General features: G+C 42.7%; 1 protein-coding gene across 1 annotated transcript; it reads right to left on the bottom strand.

Annotated features, from left to right (window-relative positions):
* Positions 1-632: 632 nt before the first annotated feature.
* On the bottom strand, positions 633-12,452 carry MEAK7 (MTOR associated protein, eak-7 homolog). The gene is made up of 9 exons (XM_079316019.1): positions 12,206-12,452; positions 11,772-11,886; positions 10,506-10,682; positions 7,746-7,976; positions 7,141-7,285; positions 6,074-6,514; positions 4,759-4,877; positions 3,753-3,932; positions 633-2,742 (listed from the first exon to the last, which is right to left on the bottom strand). Exons 3-9 carry the CDS (start codon positions 10,671-10,673, stop codon positions 2,605-2,607), a joined length of 1,422 nt encoding a protein of 473 aa, XP_079172145.1. The 5' UTR covers positions 10,674-10,682; positions 11,772-11,886; positions 12,206-12,452; the 3' UTR covers positions 633-2,604.
* Between the last annotated feature and the right edge of the window lie 6,660 nt (positions 12,453-19,112).

The following is a 19,112-nucleotide window of genomic DNA, read 5'->3' as shown; positions in this document are numbered from 1 at the left end:
GAACAGAGCAGGGATGCTGAGCTTTGCAGTTGGCTCAGAACTGCACAAAAGGGACTGAGCTGTTCAGATCACAGCTCAGCCCACTGCCCACAAAAGCTTTCTGGATATTTTTAGGTGCATGAGCACAAAGTCCAGATATCTGAACCATTAGGTTCAGGGTAAAAGAAAAACTGAGTCTCTTCCAAGCCCATCTTTTACATTTAAATAACAATTTGGAATAATCCATCTGCTGGTTAGATCAGTGGCATCCTAGCAAATAATGTTTCACTGAACATTTGCTAAAGTGCCAGTGTCAGTTTGCTTCTTGCCCCAGCTTAACAACTTCAAAGTGAAGAGGAAGAATCTCAGACACAAACTTGTCAAAAAACTACAATTTCAGAGGTCACAATGCTATGCTGATAGTCACAAGATGAAGTTTAAACAGGATTTTATTTTGGATTCATAGTGCAGAAACAAACAGCTATACTGATACTCATTAAAAATCAAAGAAAACCTGGCCACTGAAATATTTTTGCTAGGGAGTAGCTTTGTACAATTCAATTTTTTTTATACCCTTGCAGATAGTTTCAGTTCTCAAAAACAAGTTCTGCCTTGTAATGGAAGGAAAATAAAGTGTAGCTATTTATTTTATGATGTTTCCCTGCTGAAATTCAACTGTCTCATCCTGTATGCCATCCACATGGGAGTGTTTCATAGGCTTTGTCACTGCTAAGTGAAAAAGACCTCTGAGACTCATGGTGGGAGTTTGAGAATGTTCAAACAAAAGCTGCTATCACCACACTTCCAGACAGCATCATTACTACTCCTTACACTGTAAAATTTAATATTATTAATACACAGAGAGAACAAAACTGTACAAAAGTATCAGTGCAATTGTTCTGAGGCTTGGGGTTTTTTTTTCTGTTACAAACTTGGGAGATTATCTGGTTTCTCTAAGCAAATACAGCATAAAAGGACATTCTCCCAGGCCTTTCACAGCACTCTCTGTACTGGAACAAACAGCACATAAATGCCCCAAGCATTAGTTCAGGTACTCTACAAAACACACAGTTGAGTCCTAGGATGCCTGGCTGGAGTGATTTCTTCTTTCAAGGCCAAATTCATGTTGTTTATTATAATTTTTAAAAATGAGATCTATGTTAAGGCACAAGTGCAGATTGTTCAGAATATTCAAATCTGGCTCCCTATGAAAAACAACAGGTGGGGGGAAAATTCTCATACAGGAAAACACTGAGGGGAAGAATTTTAAGGAAGGCCACATGAGCACAACTGACAGAATTCTATTGCTGCAAAGAAGACAAACTCATGCCAGGACAAAGGGGATTGGACACAGTCCTCTTCCTCAGGAGAAAGACTGACAATCAGACATTATAACCAAACACTTGTTGCTGAGTTAGAAATTACAGCCCCTGGTAGAAATCAGGGTTATTTTTGACAAGTTAATTACTCATAGAATTTGCAAGGTCAAACTAATAATTTCTGAGAGATGTGAACTAATTCAAGTAGAAAAAGTCCTGAGTATAAGAGACCTGACAAAACTGGTGCTGACTGGTGAACAGTCACCAAACAGAGCACAAACCCCAACAACTGCATTTCACATTGTGGGGATTCTTTTCCATAACAGAGTAAAAATTCATTATGTGGAAATAAAGTATACAGCAATCTTTAAACATTGTACAGACATACCCCTGATTTTTATTTCTTTCACAAGGTATCTGCAGATCCTATTCCCAAATAAATGTGGCTGCTTCTTAATGAGCCTTTTTTACAGCCTGATCTTTTACTTCAGTCTCATGAGGCTACTGAAGAATGTACCTTCTCTAGAGAATTCTGCTGGAGATATGGTCCATTTTAGGATAAATATGGCTCCAACGATTCTGCTCTTAAGTTTAAAAAGCAACAGACAAGTTTCTGCAAAAACAGATGAAGTGGAGGTGCACTAGGGATAGTGTTGTTCTATCAAACTTGTTGCTGTTAAACTATTCTAGACATCCTACTGCTCACATGGAATCACCTGCTGAAAATCTGACTTAGAAAGTTTGAAATTCAATGTTTGAAGTGAAGCAATGCAAATTAATAGCATCCTTCATATGGCATCACATGGACTATTCAGTGTTCACCAGTGTAAGACATCATTACAGTTTATAAGCTTTGCTGACTAATTTCATTGCATGCAAATAAATATGTGTAGTTGAGGTATAAGAGCTTTAATCAGTGCCTTGAACAGGCTTTATAAATATGTAACTATGTACATATCAATTCTCCAGGACAGAAAGCCATACTGTCAATAACTTCTGCTGCTTTTAATTCAGTGTGCAGATGTGATCTATGGGGAATGAAAGCAGATTCATATCCAGCTCCAGCTCAGCCATGCCTAATGATTATGTCCCCAGTTAATTTTTCTGTCTTCTCCAAACAAAACCCTTCAGGGAGTACAGTGCTTTAGACCTAAATATTACACAAGTACAAGGATTAAGTTTTGTCCCAAAAATTAGGTACATTCAAGGGGGGTAAAAAAAAGGAAACAGTATCTTGTCCAAGATACATCATCATCACCACTTGAAGCAAATAAAAGTGAAGGTTTTTAGTGTTGCAGTGGCTCCTTTAGTTGTCATCATGATCATCTTCATCCTCCTCCTCCATGGGCTCCCGCAGACCTTCGCTCTGACGGCTCTTTCCAGCCATTTCCAACAAGGCCTGAGCCTGAGGATCCACATCCAGGATACTCTTCTTACCCTTTTTCTTCAAAACAAAATAAAATACAGTCAGTTTAAAGTGTCAGTGTCAGCCTGCAGGGAAGGGACACACCCAAAAGAAGTCTGTAAGTGATGAGGTCTGCAAGCTTGGCACAATGGAGGAGATGTATTTGCAATTTCAAAATTCGCAAATACATCAAATGGTTTTTATTGCTGCAGCTACATAAAATAGCCATAAACTCTTCCTTAGATGACAGTGAGCTATTTCAAGTTTATTCAGGTTACAAGCCATCCAGGACATCCTGGTTAACCCCACCTCAGTCTCAAGTGCTGATGTGGAGTTTTTAAAGAGGAGATCCAGTTACAGTGCAACATTTTCTGTAAACAGTTTGCTCTGTTTCTCCTTAGAGCTATGTGTCCAGTAAAGTCAGGGCACATGAATTCAGTATGTAAAGAAGTAAAAATTAAAAAGAAATAAATTTTAAAACCCTACCAAACTGTACAGACCAGATAGTTTAATAAGAGAATGAATTGAAGGGATAGAGGAAGCTGGAGAGAGAGCTGCTACTCATACCCAAAAATAACCAAGTGCAGAAAGACTGGTAAAAACCTACTCACATAAATTTATGGTAAAACAATAGTAAATTTAAAGTTACTGATAAAGAATGTTTTTGGGTCTCTTCCTGACCTACAGATTAGACTTGAGAATTTCCAGTGCTTTTAGAAACTCTGGGTTTTACTGAGCCCCTCCAAGGAGGTTCCTCTGGACACCATTCCTCAGTATCAAAAGGGCCTTTTGAAATTCACAGTACTGCTATTCTGACTCTATCACCTCATGGCTCCTGATAATTCTTTCTTGTTGGCACCCTCAATAATTCCAATATGGTTCTGCAATTTGGTGCTAGAAAACACATGGCACCACAAAGCCAGGTAAAAGAAATGTTATTCACTACAATGGAGAGACAGCGTTGAAACAAAAAACTGCATCCGTGAGCTCTGCATTCACAACTTCTGTTCCAACACAATTTCACAGGCTCAGTTCACAGTTTCACCTACCCCAGCACTCTCAGGGGCATCTCCCACTGCCCACACTTCCATGGCATCCAGTGTAAAATCCTCCTTGGCTGACAGCTGGGGGCTGTTGTAGGTGGTGCACCGAGGTTTGGCTTTGCTGTGACCCTTCCCATAGTCACTGTCTATCCAGAGCCCGAAGTAGCCGTGCTGTCCACCCATACCCTGGGGAGAAAACCAGCACATGGAACACACCCTGCATGGGGAAAGCAGACTGGCAAAGCTGGGAAACCTCAGCATAAGCTGCTGTGGTGAGTATTTATGCCACACTTCTGTGGGTAAGCAGAAAAAGGGGGTTCTGAGTGAAGCTGGGCTTCTGTACCCACATCTATTCCTGAATACAACTAAAAATTTACCTGAGTGGTACTGCCCTACCTCTGTGCTTGACAGAATGCAAATATCTGTGACTTTTGCTAGAAATTAAACTCCTGGATTTTGTTTCTTGACTATTAACAGAGTGGCAGTGCTCAGGCTTGCTGCCTCCTTTCCATTTAGCAAAGTATCTACAGAAACCAATAATGTAATTTGATGTTTTCACTTTCTCTTGAGCAAGTTAATTCCAGCCTGCTGCAATTCCCAAGGTTATGGGCACATAATGTTCCAAAACTGTAAAGCATTTCCAAGACATGGTTTGTTGTAGCTCTGTAGAAACTCCTCTGCTCTGGAGAGCTCATTTGTGAACTTGAGTAGGAGGAGCTCCTGCCACTGTCATCACTGTCATCAAGCAGCAGCAACTATTTGCAATGTCTGCACCCTCATTCTGCTGGGCTTTCTCCTCCATAATTCAAAAAGCAGTTGGTGTGGCAGGGAGAGCAGCAAGTGGAAGAATCCTCAGTTACACAGATCACTTTTCTGTGCTGCTTCAGGCATACAGATTTCCTCAGAGAGCAACAAGTGAAATAAATCTGCTCCCAGAAAGAAAATAAACACAGAACACTTCCAAGTGCCAGCCATAAATCTGATTTTCAAATGATCATTTCTGAATACTTACAAGTCCATTTGGCATAGTCTGTTGGCCATGGTTTAAATACATGTAGTGGTCATTGTACCCTGTGTATGTGTATACAGCCAGAGTGGGGAAAACAGAAAACAGAAAGCATCTGTTGTCACCTGCAAACAGAGAAGCACCTCAGGTCAGACAAGAGGTCAAGCAATAACTTGCCTACAAATAAATTAGAAAAAATAATTGAAGTTGAATAATTCAAAGACAGCAGTTGCCATGTCAGAAAGCTGGCAGATCTCTCATCAAGATTTATTCTATTTTTTATTCTCAGTGAACTCTGTGCAGTCACAAAAGCCAATGCAATGACAGGCTGTGGTCAAGGGCAGAGTCAGAGGCACCACTAGGACATTATGTCACTATGTCACCTACCCCAGACTGTATTATATCACCTAAAACTGCCCAGCTGACAGATCTGGACAAGCTGGTGTGAATGCAGACATTCCTAGTTCTGACTACACTGATACATAAATCAGTTCAGAGTCAATGACTCAGAGCAATTTTCACCATGCCCAGCTCAGGATTCAGAGGCACCTGTGGTGTGCTTGCCCTGCATGCTTTACATGTTTCTCTATCAGGAAAAAGTACAAGGAAAGGAAAGTGTAACCAGTGTAAAATAATACTATACTAACTGTCTGGAGTGGTAATTTTCAAATACTCATTTAGGATATGAATTGAATTTTTAACATAGCCAGAGTGAGGATTCCCAAAAACACCCACAGCCCATGTTTTTTTTCTTCACAAATCCATCACAAACATTCTTCCCAAACAGTTCTTCAAAAATCCTCTCTTCTCCCCCAAAACTTTAAGTTTAGCTTGTGCAAAGAATCCTCTGGCTGCTGGATTTTAGAAGGGGAACAAAGACAGTGCACAAACAGCAGGGGGAAGCTCAGGTGTTCCTGATGGAGGACTGCCATCCTGTGGACAAATTACTTAGATACTAATTCATCATCTGTGCTCTACTTCACTCATTTTCATTTAATTTTCAATCCAAGCAGCTACAGGGCTTCATAGATTTCCCTGAAAACTTGTTCTGTGGTCAATAAGTCCTGCAACTTTAAAAGCCTTATCAAATAACAAACCATAAATATTAATCAGCAACATGCCTGACTGCCATGCTAGAAATAACTTTGCATGTGTTTTATATTCTTTGAAAATTAGTGTTATTTTTTCTACAGAGAAATTCACTTGGAAGTGTAAAAAATGTTTTGTGTCATTAAAGGGATAGTATCCATTAAGGGGACAGGATTTTTGTGCCTTTACAAAACAGGGAATTTACCAGAGATACTAAAAAAGTGAGTTTTACCTTGAAATTGTGGTTTCACCTCCCAGGAGTGAGATGCAAACCCACCAAAGAGGAAACCATCCAAGTCCCTTATGATGACTATGCAAGGACCTTTGTTCACTATGTGGGCACACAACTGTGAGAAGCTTTCCCCATGGAGCCTGGAGGAAAATAAAAGCTGCCACTTGTGCTGCATCTCTGCAGGCAGGTGGGAGTTGATGTAGATGATGGCTGGGATGTCAAAGAGACTGACAACCCCCCTTCCTTTGATGCCTTTGCAGTGAGGAACCAGGTTGAGGATGTCATTGGTTTGGTCTGGGAGGGAATGCAGGACGTGGAGGCCTTGCCTGATGACAACACTGAGGAAAACTGAGATCTGGGGAACTCTGTACACCCAATCCTCAATGACACTTCGGTCAAAATTTGTCTCCAGCAGCTGAGAACCCACAGGTTTTGTCCCATCTAAAGAACAAGATACACAGGAACAGGAGTAAGCCTCCCCATCTGGAAAATAATCAGGTGGGGTTTTTTTAAGTGTAAACAAAATACTTCATTGTTGTAATGAACTTGTAAACCACATGTAAAAGGAGCTGGCAATAGTAAAGTATCAACTACATTAAGCAAATGCAATCATAGAACTGGGGAACCTTTACCTGTGGCATTCTTTGGTTGGGCTGTCATGATTTAGAAACAGACTCTAAGCTACAGCTCAGGTAATGTTCTTTACAAGACAGTAAAATCTGTTATTACAACAGTGCAAAAACAGACCTATGATTTATAGTCAAAAATACATGATAAATTTTATTTAAATATATATCATTTAGATGCCCATTCCTATCATTTGCAAGTCAGGTATTTCTAAAACAGGCATGTTCCAAGACAAACTGGGACTTCAGATCAAATCTCACCTGAATTTAGGAGAGAAAGATGAAACGGTTAAATAAATAAAATTCCAATGTCATTTTCTAAGCACTAAGTTTGAAATTTTGGTCTCACCCTTGAAATTCAAAGATGTGACCTAAAGAGAGAAATTCTCATTGACCAGTGACTGCACAAGCTCTGGGATATGCTGAATCAGGGCTGCTTACCTGAAAGCTTCAATTCTGAGAGCAGCTCTGAAGCCAAAGCTTTGACTCCACTTGAAAAATCCCTTGTATTCTCCAAACTCCAACCTTTCAGCTCCTTCCTGTAGCTCAGTACATGGACTACAGACATGATCAGATCCTCTGTGAACTTAAAAGATTAAAACATCACCATTTTGGTATTTCTTAAGTGAAATTTCCAAGAGCTTCAAAGGACTGTCTGAAGATAAAGTCAAGCACTAGTGATGTTGTAAACCCAATGGCAGAAACATCTCTTGCCATGACAAGCAGGAACTACAGAAATGCTATTTCAGTGCCACAGGCCTTGAAAAGGATCCTTTTTCAAGACATGTTGTACATGTTACTTCACAAAGCATCTCCAGAACACAGGGAATGAAAGAGGGAGGGTCAAGTTTTGCAGTGTAGGAGCTGCTAGTGGATTACTGTTCTGTGATATCTCAAAAGCTACACAGCTGATCCTGCAACTACAGCTCTAGAAAGCATTTTACTCAGTTCCCAGAAACAGCAGCCACTCCACAGCCCTTGCTGGCTCTCAGCTATAGCCCTGCTCCCCTGCTGTCCCCCCAACACACATTGAACTGCTCCTTTACCTCTTGGATTTGTTTGCCCTTCAGAGGCCCTCCAGTCTTGTTGATCATTCTCATTATTATGCTAATCTTCTCATCTGCATTCCCTTTCAAGAGATTTGACATAAAAATTACAAACTGCTCTTTAGCAATCTGTTCACCCAGCCCAGATGATTTGCCAGGCAGGTCAATGCTTTTCATCCCACTGTACAACCGAGCAGTCATGGGCTCAGGCAGGGGCTCCCGGGTGTGTGCCTGCAGTGAGACAAACAGCAAAGAGCACATTTTACAAGTGAAGAGTGACTGATGTACTCCAGTTAATCTGTGCTGACATACAGCCTGTAGTACCAGCAATAAACTTTTGTCAAAGAACTGCTTTGCCAGGAGAAAAACTAAAAATCTCTATATTTACAGTGATTTTTTTAGTGATTTAGTTGACACTGTTTTTCTAGAAGCACCACAGACTTCAGAAAAATCAACACTGTAAAGTCTTAATAGGGTATTAGCAAAGGATTTCTAGCTGATAACTCTGGTGCAAAGGTTTACAGCTCTGCCAGTAAAACATTCAAAATTGTGTTTCAATTCTGCTTTCAATAATGCAGCCCACTTACAAAGTGGAGTGCTTTCCACATCTCAGTTTTGTCCTCAAGGCAGTGTTTAACCCTACATGCACATGTAGAAACAATCCTGGAAAATTTCCCCCTGCAAAGCAACTAACTAAAGCACAGATCACCTGATTTTTAAAAAGCATCCCTGCTGTTAAGAGAGTCAAAATCAGAACTTATTAATCTGAAGTGAATGCTTGGCCCTTTGAATTGAAAGCTAGCTGGAAGATATCATCATTCATCACAGCTCTGTGGGAAAGATCTGACTCTGGATTCAACTTTCAGAGTGTTCAAGATAATTACCAGTTTAAAAATAAACCATCTCAAATCCATTCATAGAGGAGGATGTGATTACTGTGCAGAGATGTGCTGAAGACCTGCCTTGACTCTTCCACACGAGGTGCAGCTCAGTGGGACTGTGCTGAAATGAGTGGAGCCCCCACCTGCCTAACAGTCCAACTCCACTCAGGGGAGCTGCTATTACTGATTGCTGGCTCAATACCACTCTTGGGAAGCCACCTGGGCTGCCCCTATTTGCTGTTAATGTTGTTAATGCTGTTGCTGGGCTTGAGAGATCCAATATCCTGAGCTCTGTGCTGCTTGCACTGACGTCAGTGCTACAACTCCCATTGATCCCAGCAGCAGCAGAAACAGCAGCCACAGCCTTTCACTTCAGAGTGCTCCACAGCAAGGGAGGGATGCTCACAGGGGGTACAGCTGGCTTTGAGAGGCTTTCTAAAAATCCTGCATCAGCCTGAAGTGGGAGAGGCAGCAGGGAACACAACTAAAACATTATACTCAAGGTTTTATTACTTCTCACTGCTGAATTACCTGCCTACTCCCTGCCTAATCCAACCACTTCACTGTGCTGCTTCATTTAGCTTCTAGCTATTCCAAAGAGTGGACCTGGGGTGTGAAAAAAAGGAGGTGTGTAAAAATGGAATCCTTAATAACCATCTAACTCACACCTCTGACAGATTAGGACCCTTGCTGTAAAAAGGCTTCACGAAATTTTCAAGAGGTTCCTGCTCTGCCTGCTTCCCAAGCTATGCAGTGCAGCCTGTCCTGGCCCAGATGTGGAATAACCTAAGCAGAGCACAGGAGATGATGCTTGGGGCCTCACTAGTGGTACCAGATTTTTTTAGATCAAATCTGTCACATCTCAGTCCAGGCATGAGCACTGTCACCTACAAGGCAGAAATGCCATTGCCATTCGCCCTGCACCAACAGGAAGCCTTCCAAAAGATTTTAATTTAAGCTGGCCAACAAAAAGGCAGGAAGGGAAAAGGTAAATGTTCATCAAAGATCACACTGATCTAAGGCAAAGCTAGAAAGAGAACTCCTGCCAGGTCCCAAACAGGTACCAAGGACATTGGATGGATTAGTGCTGAAAAACCAGGCACCAGGAACATCATTTCCAAACTTGCTGTTCCAAAAATTGGTGAGAGCTCACAAACAGCCAGGCTGCAGGAAGGCTGAAGCTGGTCTGTATGCATAAGCATTGCTGAACACCTTAAAATAACCTGCTGCTTTCAAAGAGTTTGAATTTGACTCCATTATCTGTGTAACATATACAAAACTGCACTTTAGCACTACATTCATTTGGCCACTTAGTTCCTGACTAGCTGAAGTTATCAAGCAACCCAATGACTCATTTTTCTCTTTTCTTGATTAGAAAATGAATGCAAAGTTAATCAGCAGCATAATGCATGTTAATTAGCTAAAACAGGGAGCCACTGCTTAATCAAGTCAAATTGAATTCTCTCTTTTTAGTACAAGTGATTAGAGACAGTGATATGTCGAGGGAGAGAGGCATAAGCAAATAAAAACTGACTTAGTGACAGCTCCTCAAGACAATCTGTAAATGATCCCACACTAGAGACTCCAGGGGTAAAAATATTCTTCAGGTTTCTCTGAAAATATTTCCATACACCCCAAATTACTTCAGAATCAGGACAGCTCCAAATGGACCCAAAAGTTCAATTTAAGAGATGAATGCACACCTGAAAGTCACTGTTCTGGTTAAGCTGCAAGAAAAAGTTAAATATCTGTCCTGTCTCAAAATATGAAAAATTAAATTGAGACAATCAATTAAAAATACCACATCTTTATAGCTTATTTCTGGAATTCTGTTCAATCACTACATCCCAGAAATACCATTAATAACAGACTCTCTTGCCTGTAGTGCTGCCAGAGTCACAGTTTTCTTTGCAGCTTTGGCATTTTTTGCTCCAGCTGAGCCACTGGATCCTGATAAGGTGTCGAATAGTCCATCAATGTCAGCCTGCTCCTCAGGAAGAAATCTGGAAAGGTGATTCTGATAGGCATTGCTTTCAGTATTCCCCATCTTTTCAATCTGAAACAAAGAAAAAAAAATCAAAAGAAACATTAAACACAGAAAGGTTTCAGTAGGGCCGTGAAAGATACATCAAACAGACCAACATACCAGTGCAAGCTTTACAAGAAGAACAAATTAGAAACCTTACAGGAAATTATTAAAACTACTGTTTAAGCTCTGTATTCACCAAAGCTTAATGAACATGGAGAACATCTGAGAAGAGCAAGTGTGTTTTAAAAGCTGACAGTGTGACAGCTCGTGGCTAAAACCACCCTGGCCACCAATGCAAACCTCAGTCAAGTCTCCATCAAATGGAAAAACCAATATGATCTAATGGTTAAATTAGTTTACACAAAGTGACCGTGAGTTTGACAGCTGGAATACATCCCTAACATGAAGGGAAAAATCTAATAATGGATTAGTTATGACAGATTATGCTGCATCTTGCTGGTGCATTAATGGAGTGAGCCTAATGCCAATATGATGTGGCACTAAAATACCATCACTGCAAAGTCTCTGAAAATGAGTGGCTTTTTTATGGCCACATTATAATTTTAAATAAAGGAACAAAAATACTTAGGAACACAACTCAAGCCCATTAAAAACCAATTGATACAAAACCAATAAATCAATCATTGGGAGTTGGTACCACAGAATAAAAGTTGACACTGGCAGGGGGGGTGGTTTGGAGTTTATTTGTCTGTTTTCCACTTCTAATAGTACAACTACTTCTCTCAATGTCCCTGGAGTCCCCTGCATTACAGAGACTCGATTTTTAGTGTTGTCTGGGCCATGTGCTCTGCCTTTCTCCCTGCAGCAGCACAGCACAGATCTAACAGAAACCCCAAATTCCACCAGGACCACAGTGACAGCCACCACTGCCAACAGCCTCATCATCTGTCTGGGCAAGACACAAGTCTGGGGTGACAATATGAAAGAGATCGGATACGGAATAAAAAGATCATTTTGTAGTGTTTTTTTTCTGCAAATCCCATGTTTTTCCTGACACCTCTCTTTAGCAGGCGAGCCCATCACGCAGCCCTTCAGCCACACTGAAGGACACACGGTCGAGCCCAGGGCAGTATTTCTGTCCTGAACTTTGTTTACCGTAAATAAGAGGCCGGGTTGTGGCTGCTTCACCTTCAGGCCTAAAGCCTTGTTTGCCTGAGGAAGATGTGGATTGTGGGGAAAACACCGAGGGCTGAATGGAAACCACTGTCACCTAAAAAGACAGACGTGGAGACGATGTTAATTTAAGCAGCGAGCGCTGGAGGAAAGGGGGTCCTTGACAGGTTTATTCCCGGTGTGCCCAGCTCAGCTCAGCCCTGATCATCCTCCACAGGCGGTGGAGGGATCCCATCCCATTCCATTCCATTCCATCCCATCCCATCCCATCCCATCCCATTCCATTCCATCCCATCCCATCCCATCCCATCCCATCCCATCCCATCCCATCCCATCCCATCCCATCCCATCCTATCCCTTCCCATCCTGATGCCGAGGCTGAGGCTGGGCCGAGCCCCCGCTCGCCCTTCGCTTACCGGCAGGGCGGGCCCGGCCCCGATAGCCCCGGACAGCCCCCGGGATGCCACACCAGCCCGGCCCCGATGTCCCCGGCGATGTCCCCGGTGATGTCCCCGATGGTTCCCGTGCTGTGACACCCGCCCGGCCCCGCTGGAGCCGCGCTGTGACACCGGCCCGGGCCCGGCCGGCGCCATCCGGCACCTCCGCCCGCCCGGCCGGGGCGGAGCGCGGGGCCGGCCCTCGGCCGCGGCGGGGAACGGGCGGAGCGAGGCGGAGGAAGGGATGGAGGCAGCGGAGGAAGGAGGAAGGAGGGAAGGGGTGGAGGGAAGGCGGAATGGCAGCAGCGGCGGCGGGGACAGGCGGGCGCTGCCGCAGGCCGCGGTGGAAGGCGGTGAGGAGGCGGCCGGAGAGCAGCGACAGCGCCTCCGTGAGGGTTCCTGAGCCTTGAGGGGACCCTTCTGTCCCAGGGAACGCTTCTCCCTGAGGAAAACCTCCTTTCTGAGCGGACATTTCCCTCCTTGGTGCGGGAACCCTCCGCCCTGAGGAGAGTCTCTGTTTTGAGGGGACCGTCCACCCTGAGGGGACCCTTTTCCCTAGAGAGACTCTCCTTTAGGGAACCATCCTGTCTGAGGAGACCCTGCTTTTCCACAAACCCTTTTCCCTGAAGAGACCCTGCTTTTCTTGTAACTCTTTTCCCTGAGGAGACACTGATTTTCTAGGAACCCTTTTCCTTGAGGAGACCCTGCTTTGTTCCCAGGAAAGCTCCTCCCTGAGGAGACCCATCTTCCTGAGCATCCTTTTCCCCTCAGCCTCCCTACCCCTAAAACGTGTTTCAAAAATACTAAAAATTCACAGCGAACACCCTCCACAGCTCCTGTCAGGTGCCCGATGCTGAAGCATTTTAAAAAGCATCCCAAAAAGTGTCCTGGGAAGTCCCAGAAATGTCTGTGCTGGAAACAGCTCCTGGGAAGGGAAAAGCTGGATGTGCCTGTGTGTAATAAATAAATACACCAGTGACTTTCAGGGTAAACACTCGGGCTCTGGTGAATATCAGTGGCAATGGGGAGTGGAGGGAAAGCACAATTTCTCAATGAGTAGGTTTGGTTTTTGTCTCCTGACTGGCAAAATCAGGCTGGTCTGAGGCTAAGAGGTAAAAAGGCAGAGATGCCATGGGCTAAGGGATAAATGCAAGGTCACAGGGACTGTGAATTCACAGATATGTGAATACTTGGGAGAAAAATTATAACCTCAGTGGTTGCAAAGGTCTGCACCCAGAACTCACTTTTTTTTTTTTTTTTTTTTGGTCAATTTTTCATCCCATTTGCATTATTCTCCTTGTTCTTTCAGCCATAGGGTTTGGTTCCTGCAGCACACCAAGGCCTTCACATTCATAGCAGTGACACCATTTTTGTCTGTGCTTTGTCTGACTCTGGTGGATTTTCTTGCAGCCTGAGCTTAGTCTGAAGCCTCCTTCTCCTTCCAAATGGGGGAAGTTGGGCAAATTCCCACAAATCTGATGTTGTGAGTGTTCCTGCAATGAGGTACCAGCAAGCAGCGTTGGCATTTCACTTCTAATTATAATCTGACCGGTGTGTTTTCAACAGAAGGCAGAAATGTACAAAAGAGGAGAATTTAGGGGGAAATATTAGTTGCCCAGAGTAGTTATTAATGTCCCATCCTTGGAAGTTTTCAAGACCAGGCTGGATGAGGCTTGGAGCACCCTGAGATTGTAAAAGGTGTCTCTGCCCATCCAGGGGTTGGAATGAGATGAGTTTTAATGTCCTTTCCAACCCAACCCAATCTGTGATTCTGTACTAACCATGGCAGAGCTCCCATGGTTTTGCTCTTTTGCAAGAATGAGTAAAAACCTTGATAAAATTAAACCACACTTTTTAATTGTGGGGTGTTTTTTTTAACCTTCACAGATGCAAAATTTCATAAAAACCTGTAGAATAATCTCTTTGTTGCCAGCTCAGACTTAAAAACAGATTGACCAGATTTCCAGGGTGGATGCTGTTTCAGATTCTCTCTGGTCACCACTAGAGGAACAGGAATTCCCCAGCTCCTGTCAGCAGGGTCAGGACATAGCAAGTAAAAATGAAAGAATTAATGGCATGTTCATATGATGTGAAAACAGCCTGGGCTAGTGAAAGGTGTCCCTGCCTGTAGCAGAGTCGAGATGACTATTTTAACTCAAAACAGCACAAAACATTCCAGGATTCAATGACATTCCTCCGGATACTGCTGGAGATGTCCTTGGCCACACGATGGCATCGCACGTTTAGGAAGTTCTCTGTGTGCCCACACTGCGGTGGGTTTGGATTCCCCCTTCTAACACTGTGTGTTAGAAGTAAAACCTTGTGAAATAAATTAGTTGATCCCTTTCCTATTAATTCTACGTGAGGACAAGTGAGCAGGCCTTGAAAAAGTCCAAACTGTGTTTGGTTTCCATCAGCGTTAATGAACTTCCAGCTGATTTCCAAGGAGAACGGTGAAACACGCAGAATGAGAAAGACAATGTATTTTTCGTTCAAGTTAACTTTTTCTTCTTTAATTTATTTTTAAAGGTTAGCGTTTCTGTGGATGTATTGTTTCACGTGCAATTGGATTTTTACATTTGTTTTATGGGTTGTGTTTCGTATTTTCTCTCTTTCTATAGGACTTCTTTTCAGTCTGGAAATACAAGACAAGAGATTCTAGTCTTACTGACCTTGCACTGACAACCAGCCAGCTAATTCTGATTGACCACTATCATCTTCACAAACAAATGATGATTTCATGACCCTTTTCCTCCAGCTACTGAGCTCAGAATCAGTCAAAAGCTACTAAAAGGTATCTGGCCTGTCTTAGCTCGAATTCATCCTCTTTTGTTCAAGCCTTGCCCGTTTGTCACAGAGCGGACTGCGAGCTGCGGGTTTGTTTGCCCTGCCCGTCGATCTCACCCGAGCTTCCTGCTGCTCCCGGATGACGTTTTGTCACTTGCCTGTGACATTAGGCTGTAAACTGCAGGGTAACAGCTCTTAAAGCCACAAGATACTCGGACTAAATCGCACAGATTATGCTCCTGCTGCGGGGGAATTTCCAGGTCAGAGGCTAAACACCCTTTCAACGGGTTTTTTTTGCACCGAGAGTGTAAAAAGTCAAGCTGGAAACGCGGTGCATGCGGGCGGTAATTCGCAGCTCTCCTTAAATGAGTCGTCACTTCCTCATGTGTATTTTCAGCTACTCAGCAGAGCTGCTTAAGTGTCTCAAGTGCTTTGTTTCTACCAGTAAGAAAGAGAGAATACACTAGATGCCTTTTAAGGACATTCAGGAATATACTGTTGTATAAAAAAGAGGAAAAAAAACCACAAGAAGGTTCTAATTTTTTGAACTGATGTTAGACATGTGTTTGATTGCAGAGGGAAAAAAACAAAACTACAAAACCCCAAACTGTTTATTTAAAACACTATATACTAATTGACTTTAAAATTGAGTAGATTTGGGTTTATTAGTTTGCAAAGATGACCTTTGTTCCAGGTAATCCTCATTTCAGTTCAAGTGTCTCAGGTCAGGTAAATCTCCTTCAGTTAAAATAAATTATTCCAAGATAACAAAATAGAATGTAAATGATGAGCTAAGCAGCTGTATGTTTATATCAAGCACATCTGTTTTACCTCAGTTATCTTTTAGTTTCTTTAAATTTTTTTTTCTCCTCTCTTGAGTTGAAACAGAAATTTTGCAGCTGATTGGTCTTGCATATGTATGTGAAAGTTGTTACTCTCTGGTGTCAGTGACTCAGAATCGTTCTGATTCACCTTTGATATGATTCATACCTCAAACTGAGTCTCACTGAAGGCCAGCTGAGAAGGGACCCTGCTGTGCCAAAGACTGTGCAGACAGAGCTTATATGAGCTTATAATTCACTGCATTCACACATGCAATGAGCAGAACTCCAGCCCTGGAAACCACGGGCATCTGAGAACTCCAAAAATGGTGATACCACACCAGAGGCACTTTTCAGCAGGGTATTTTGGGGGTATATTCACCTTCTGGGAGAGGGAGATTGGGATTAAAGGTCAAAAGAAGCCATTATGTTCAAGCCTCTTGCAGCCTACAGTGTAGATAAGCACTGTTCTAAGTCACACGGAGGAAACACGCCTGATACTTTCCAGTTCCAGTTATTACTCAGCATTTCAGTTACATTATTATATTGCAGAACTCTGGCCTTTGCAAAAGAGGTCACATTCGAGTTAAAAGAGGTAAATTACAAAAGACCCTTATCCATATTTTAGGGTCTAGTGAACACAAAAGTAATTTCACCTCTTTTAATGCCATTAGACTCGTTTCTTGTTTTCATGAGACATGAAGTTTCACATCTGCAGTCACAGTGAAATCCTGCAATAATGTTATTTGATGAAACTAGCTGTAGGCTCATGACAAAATTCCTTTGACTTTAAAAGGTATAGTCCTAACCTACCCCTGGTGCCTTTTGTGTGTTCAGCTCTGCCTGTGACTGGCTGCTGTAGGAGCTGTATCTTCTCAGCTTCTCACCTGTTTTGCCTTTGGGTTTTTTGTGGGATTGCCATATTAGGTTAAAAGAAAGTCTGATTCTCACCCGGACAGAGTCCTTAGGTAGTCACAAAGGAAGTTCTGGGTTTTGCAAGTCTTTGTACTTCCCTTTACAAACCCCTCTGCCTGCTGGAAACCAACTCTTCTATAAAAGGAGAAAAGGTGCAATGAACAGAGGAATCTGATTGTTGGGGTTGGAACTAGATGGTGTTTAAGGTCCTCCAAACCATTCTGTGATTATGGGTAGATTAGAACATGCAGTTTTTTAGAAAGTGGACTTACAGGTGGGATAATGTTCATATAAACCACAGCTAATTTAACAAGGCAAACAATCCTTAACAAGAGAAACTTTTCCACCAAATATGCAACCTCTGATGCTGAGAAACCCTACACAGACCCTTTTGTTTATTTTCTGCTTAGCCCAGACCTAGTTTGAATTAAATTCCAGATTACTTACTGCATTACCCAACTCTTTTGTTTTGTTTGCAAAGATTTGTAATCTGTGTTTAGTGAAAGCTGAAGAGGAGTACAGCAAGCCTGTAACTGAGTAAAGGAATCAAATGGTAAAATTCTGTCTTTCACTGAATATCAACAATCTTTGGGTTTGCTTTCTTCTTTTATTTGGTTGGTTTGATTTTGTTTTTCTCATTTACAAGCTGCTTTCTATGAAGGAATTTTAGAATTTGTTGAGGGTATTTTTTTCCAATGAGGAAGTCTTCCATAGAAAATACATAACTTTAGCTGTTTCCATATATAGTACTGCAGGATGGAAAGCAGAGGATCCTTTTGGCACAGATGGAAACAGAAGGTCTCATTTCCTCAGAACACAGCTTAATTCCATCTATTTCAATTGTAATGTGGGCAGCACTACTCACAGTAACACTGTGGCCCAGACTCTTTGTTCTGCTTGTGAGCATGGATCACCTCACAGGCTGTTATCCCAATTATGTCCTTGGGGTCAGACTGTTTGGTCTGCCCACCCCAAACCCTGGAAGTGCTGCCGCCATCAGAAACAATGAGGTGGAAACACAGTGAAAAACATCAAACAATTCTAGAGCACTGTGTCTGGCAAACAAAAACATGTCTGAGTACGAGATGGGAAAGTTCTGGTAACAGTCCTGAACTCATTTTCACCCTTGTTCACCTCTTCAATGCATGCAGTCTCTTTCTCCAAACAGTGGGAGAAACCCCTTGAAGCATCTTAGATTTGTGAGGGAAGATGTTTTCAGCAGGGCATCTGTGTTTCTTGACACCCACCGTGTAACAAGACACCAGTGTTTTGTCCTCTGTTGTATGGAAAACCCTTAAGTTCTGAAAATAAATGATGGAAACACGATCATGGCTTGTGATGTCAAGAGCCCTTGAGTAAACAAATAAATTTCTTGCAGTTTCACAGGGCTTTGTGCAGGTGGCATTGCACATGCAGCTCCTTTTCCCACACAGCTTCCCTTCCACCTGGGCTGGATTTGATCTATTCATTCTCTGTTTGTGCAGTACAGTTTACTTTCCACCATAACTCATCTTTTTGATTGCTCTCCATATTTCTGTCCAGGTGTGGAGTTCTCAGAGTCCAAAGCCTTTGGTTTACCTTTCACTGAGTAACCCATGATGGGATGGTTATTGCCCAAAGCAAAAACAGTGCAGGCTGTGGCAGCACCCTGTTGTTGCTGACTGCTCAGTGCTGGGATCTCTGCTCCAAGAATATCCAGGAAAAGGTGAGACACTGGATTAAAGTGTGAGAGAGGAAGCTGTTCCTGCCTGTATATACATACAGCCTTTCCCAGGGCTGTATGTATATATATACTATATATAGTATGCAGTCATGTCCTTGTACGTCTCAGCATTGCCAAATTACCCCAATCAGTTCCAGGCTGGTTTGTTTTTTCAAAACTTTGGGCTATAAAAGCCTGGTTCTGGAGCAGCTTCCTGTGTGATCCAGCATCTTCCTGTGTGATCCAGCTGTGCTGCCTGCTGGAGACATGGGCTGTGGGAGGAATTAGGGCTTTAAACTGCTTCCATCTCAGTGTTTATTCCACATGTGGGTACTCCAGTACCTTCCTAAAACATGTGTCAGATGTGTCCCCCACAGATGCTCTCCAGAGCAGAACACAGCAGCTCTCTCTGTGTTTTCTGTTTTCAAGTTGTACTTTATCACAGGAGAGCAAACCCATCATTATCAACAAGCAGTCTTAAACTGCAAATCCAACTCTTCTCCCCAGTACAAAGAGCTGTTAAAGGTCAGTCTGGCTCTTCACAGCTTGGGCCTAATTAGGAATTGCAAACAAGCCAGAGGATAACCTGTGCTTTTATCCTGAGTGAGGTACCAGTGAGATCGAGATAACAGCAATGAGCTGGGACAGCTTTGAAGGGTTG

Source organism: Erithacus rubecula (assembly GCF_903797595.1).
Source record: "Erithacus rubecula genome assembly, chromosome: 12".
In the NCBI taxonomy this organism is placed as follows: Eukaryota; Metazoa; Chordata; class Aves; order Passeriformes; family Muscicapidae; genus Erithacus; species Erithacus rubecula.
The sequence above is the reverse complement of the archived record's forward strand: the minus strand, read 5'-3'. Positions and strand labels throughout refer to the sequence as shown.

What these genes read in the sequence shown, in the direction of transcription:
- MEAK7 (XM_079316019.1), bottom strand. Translation starts at nt 10,673, where the DNA reads ATGGGGAATACTGAAAGCAATGCCTATCAGAATCACCTTTCCAGATTT. An exon ending in CTCAGAATTGAAGCTTTCAG is followed by an intron (nt 6,515 to 7,140) that starts GTAAGCAGCCCT and finishes CTTGTTCTTTAG; the next exon opens with ATGGGACAAAACCTGTGGGT. An exon ending in ATGCCCCTGAGAGTGCTGGG is followed by an intron (nt 2,743 to 3,752) that starts GTAGGTGAAACT and finishes TTTGTTTTGAAG; the next exon opens with AAAAAGGGTAAGAAGAGTAT.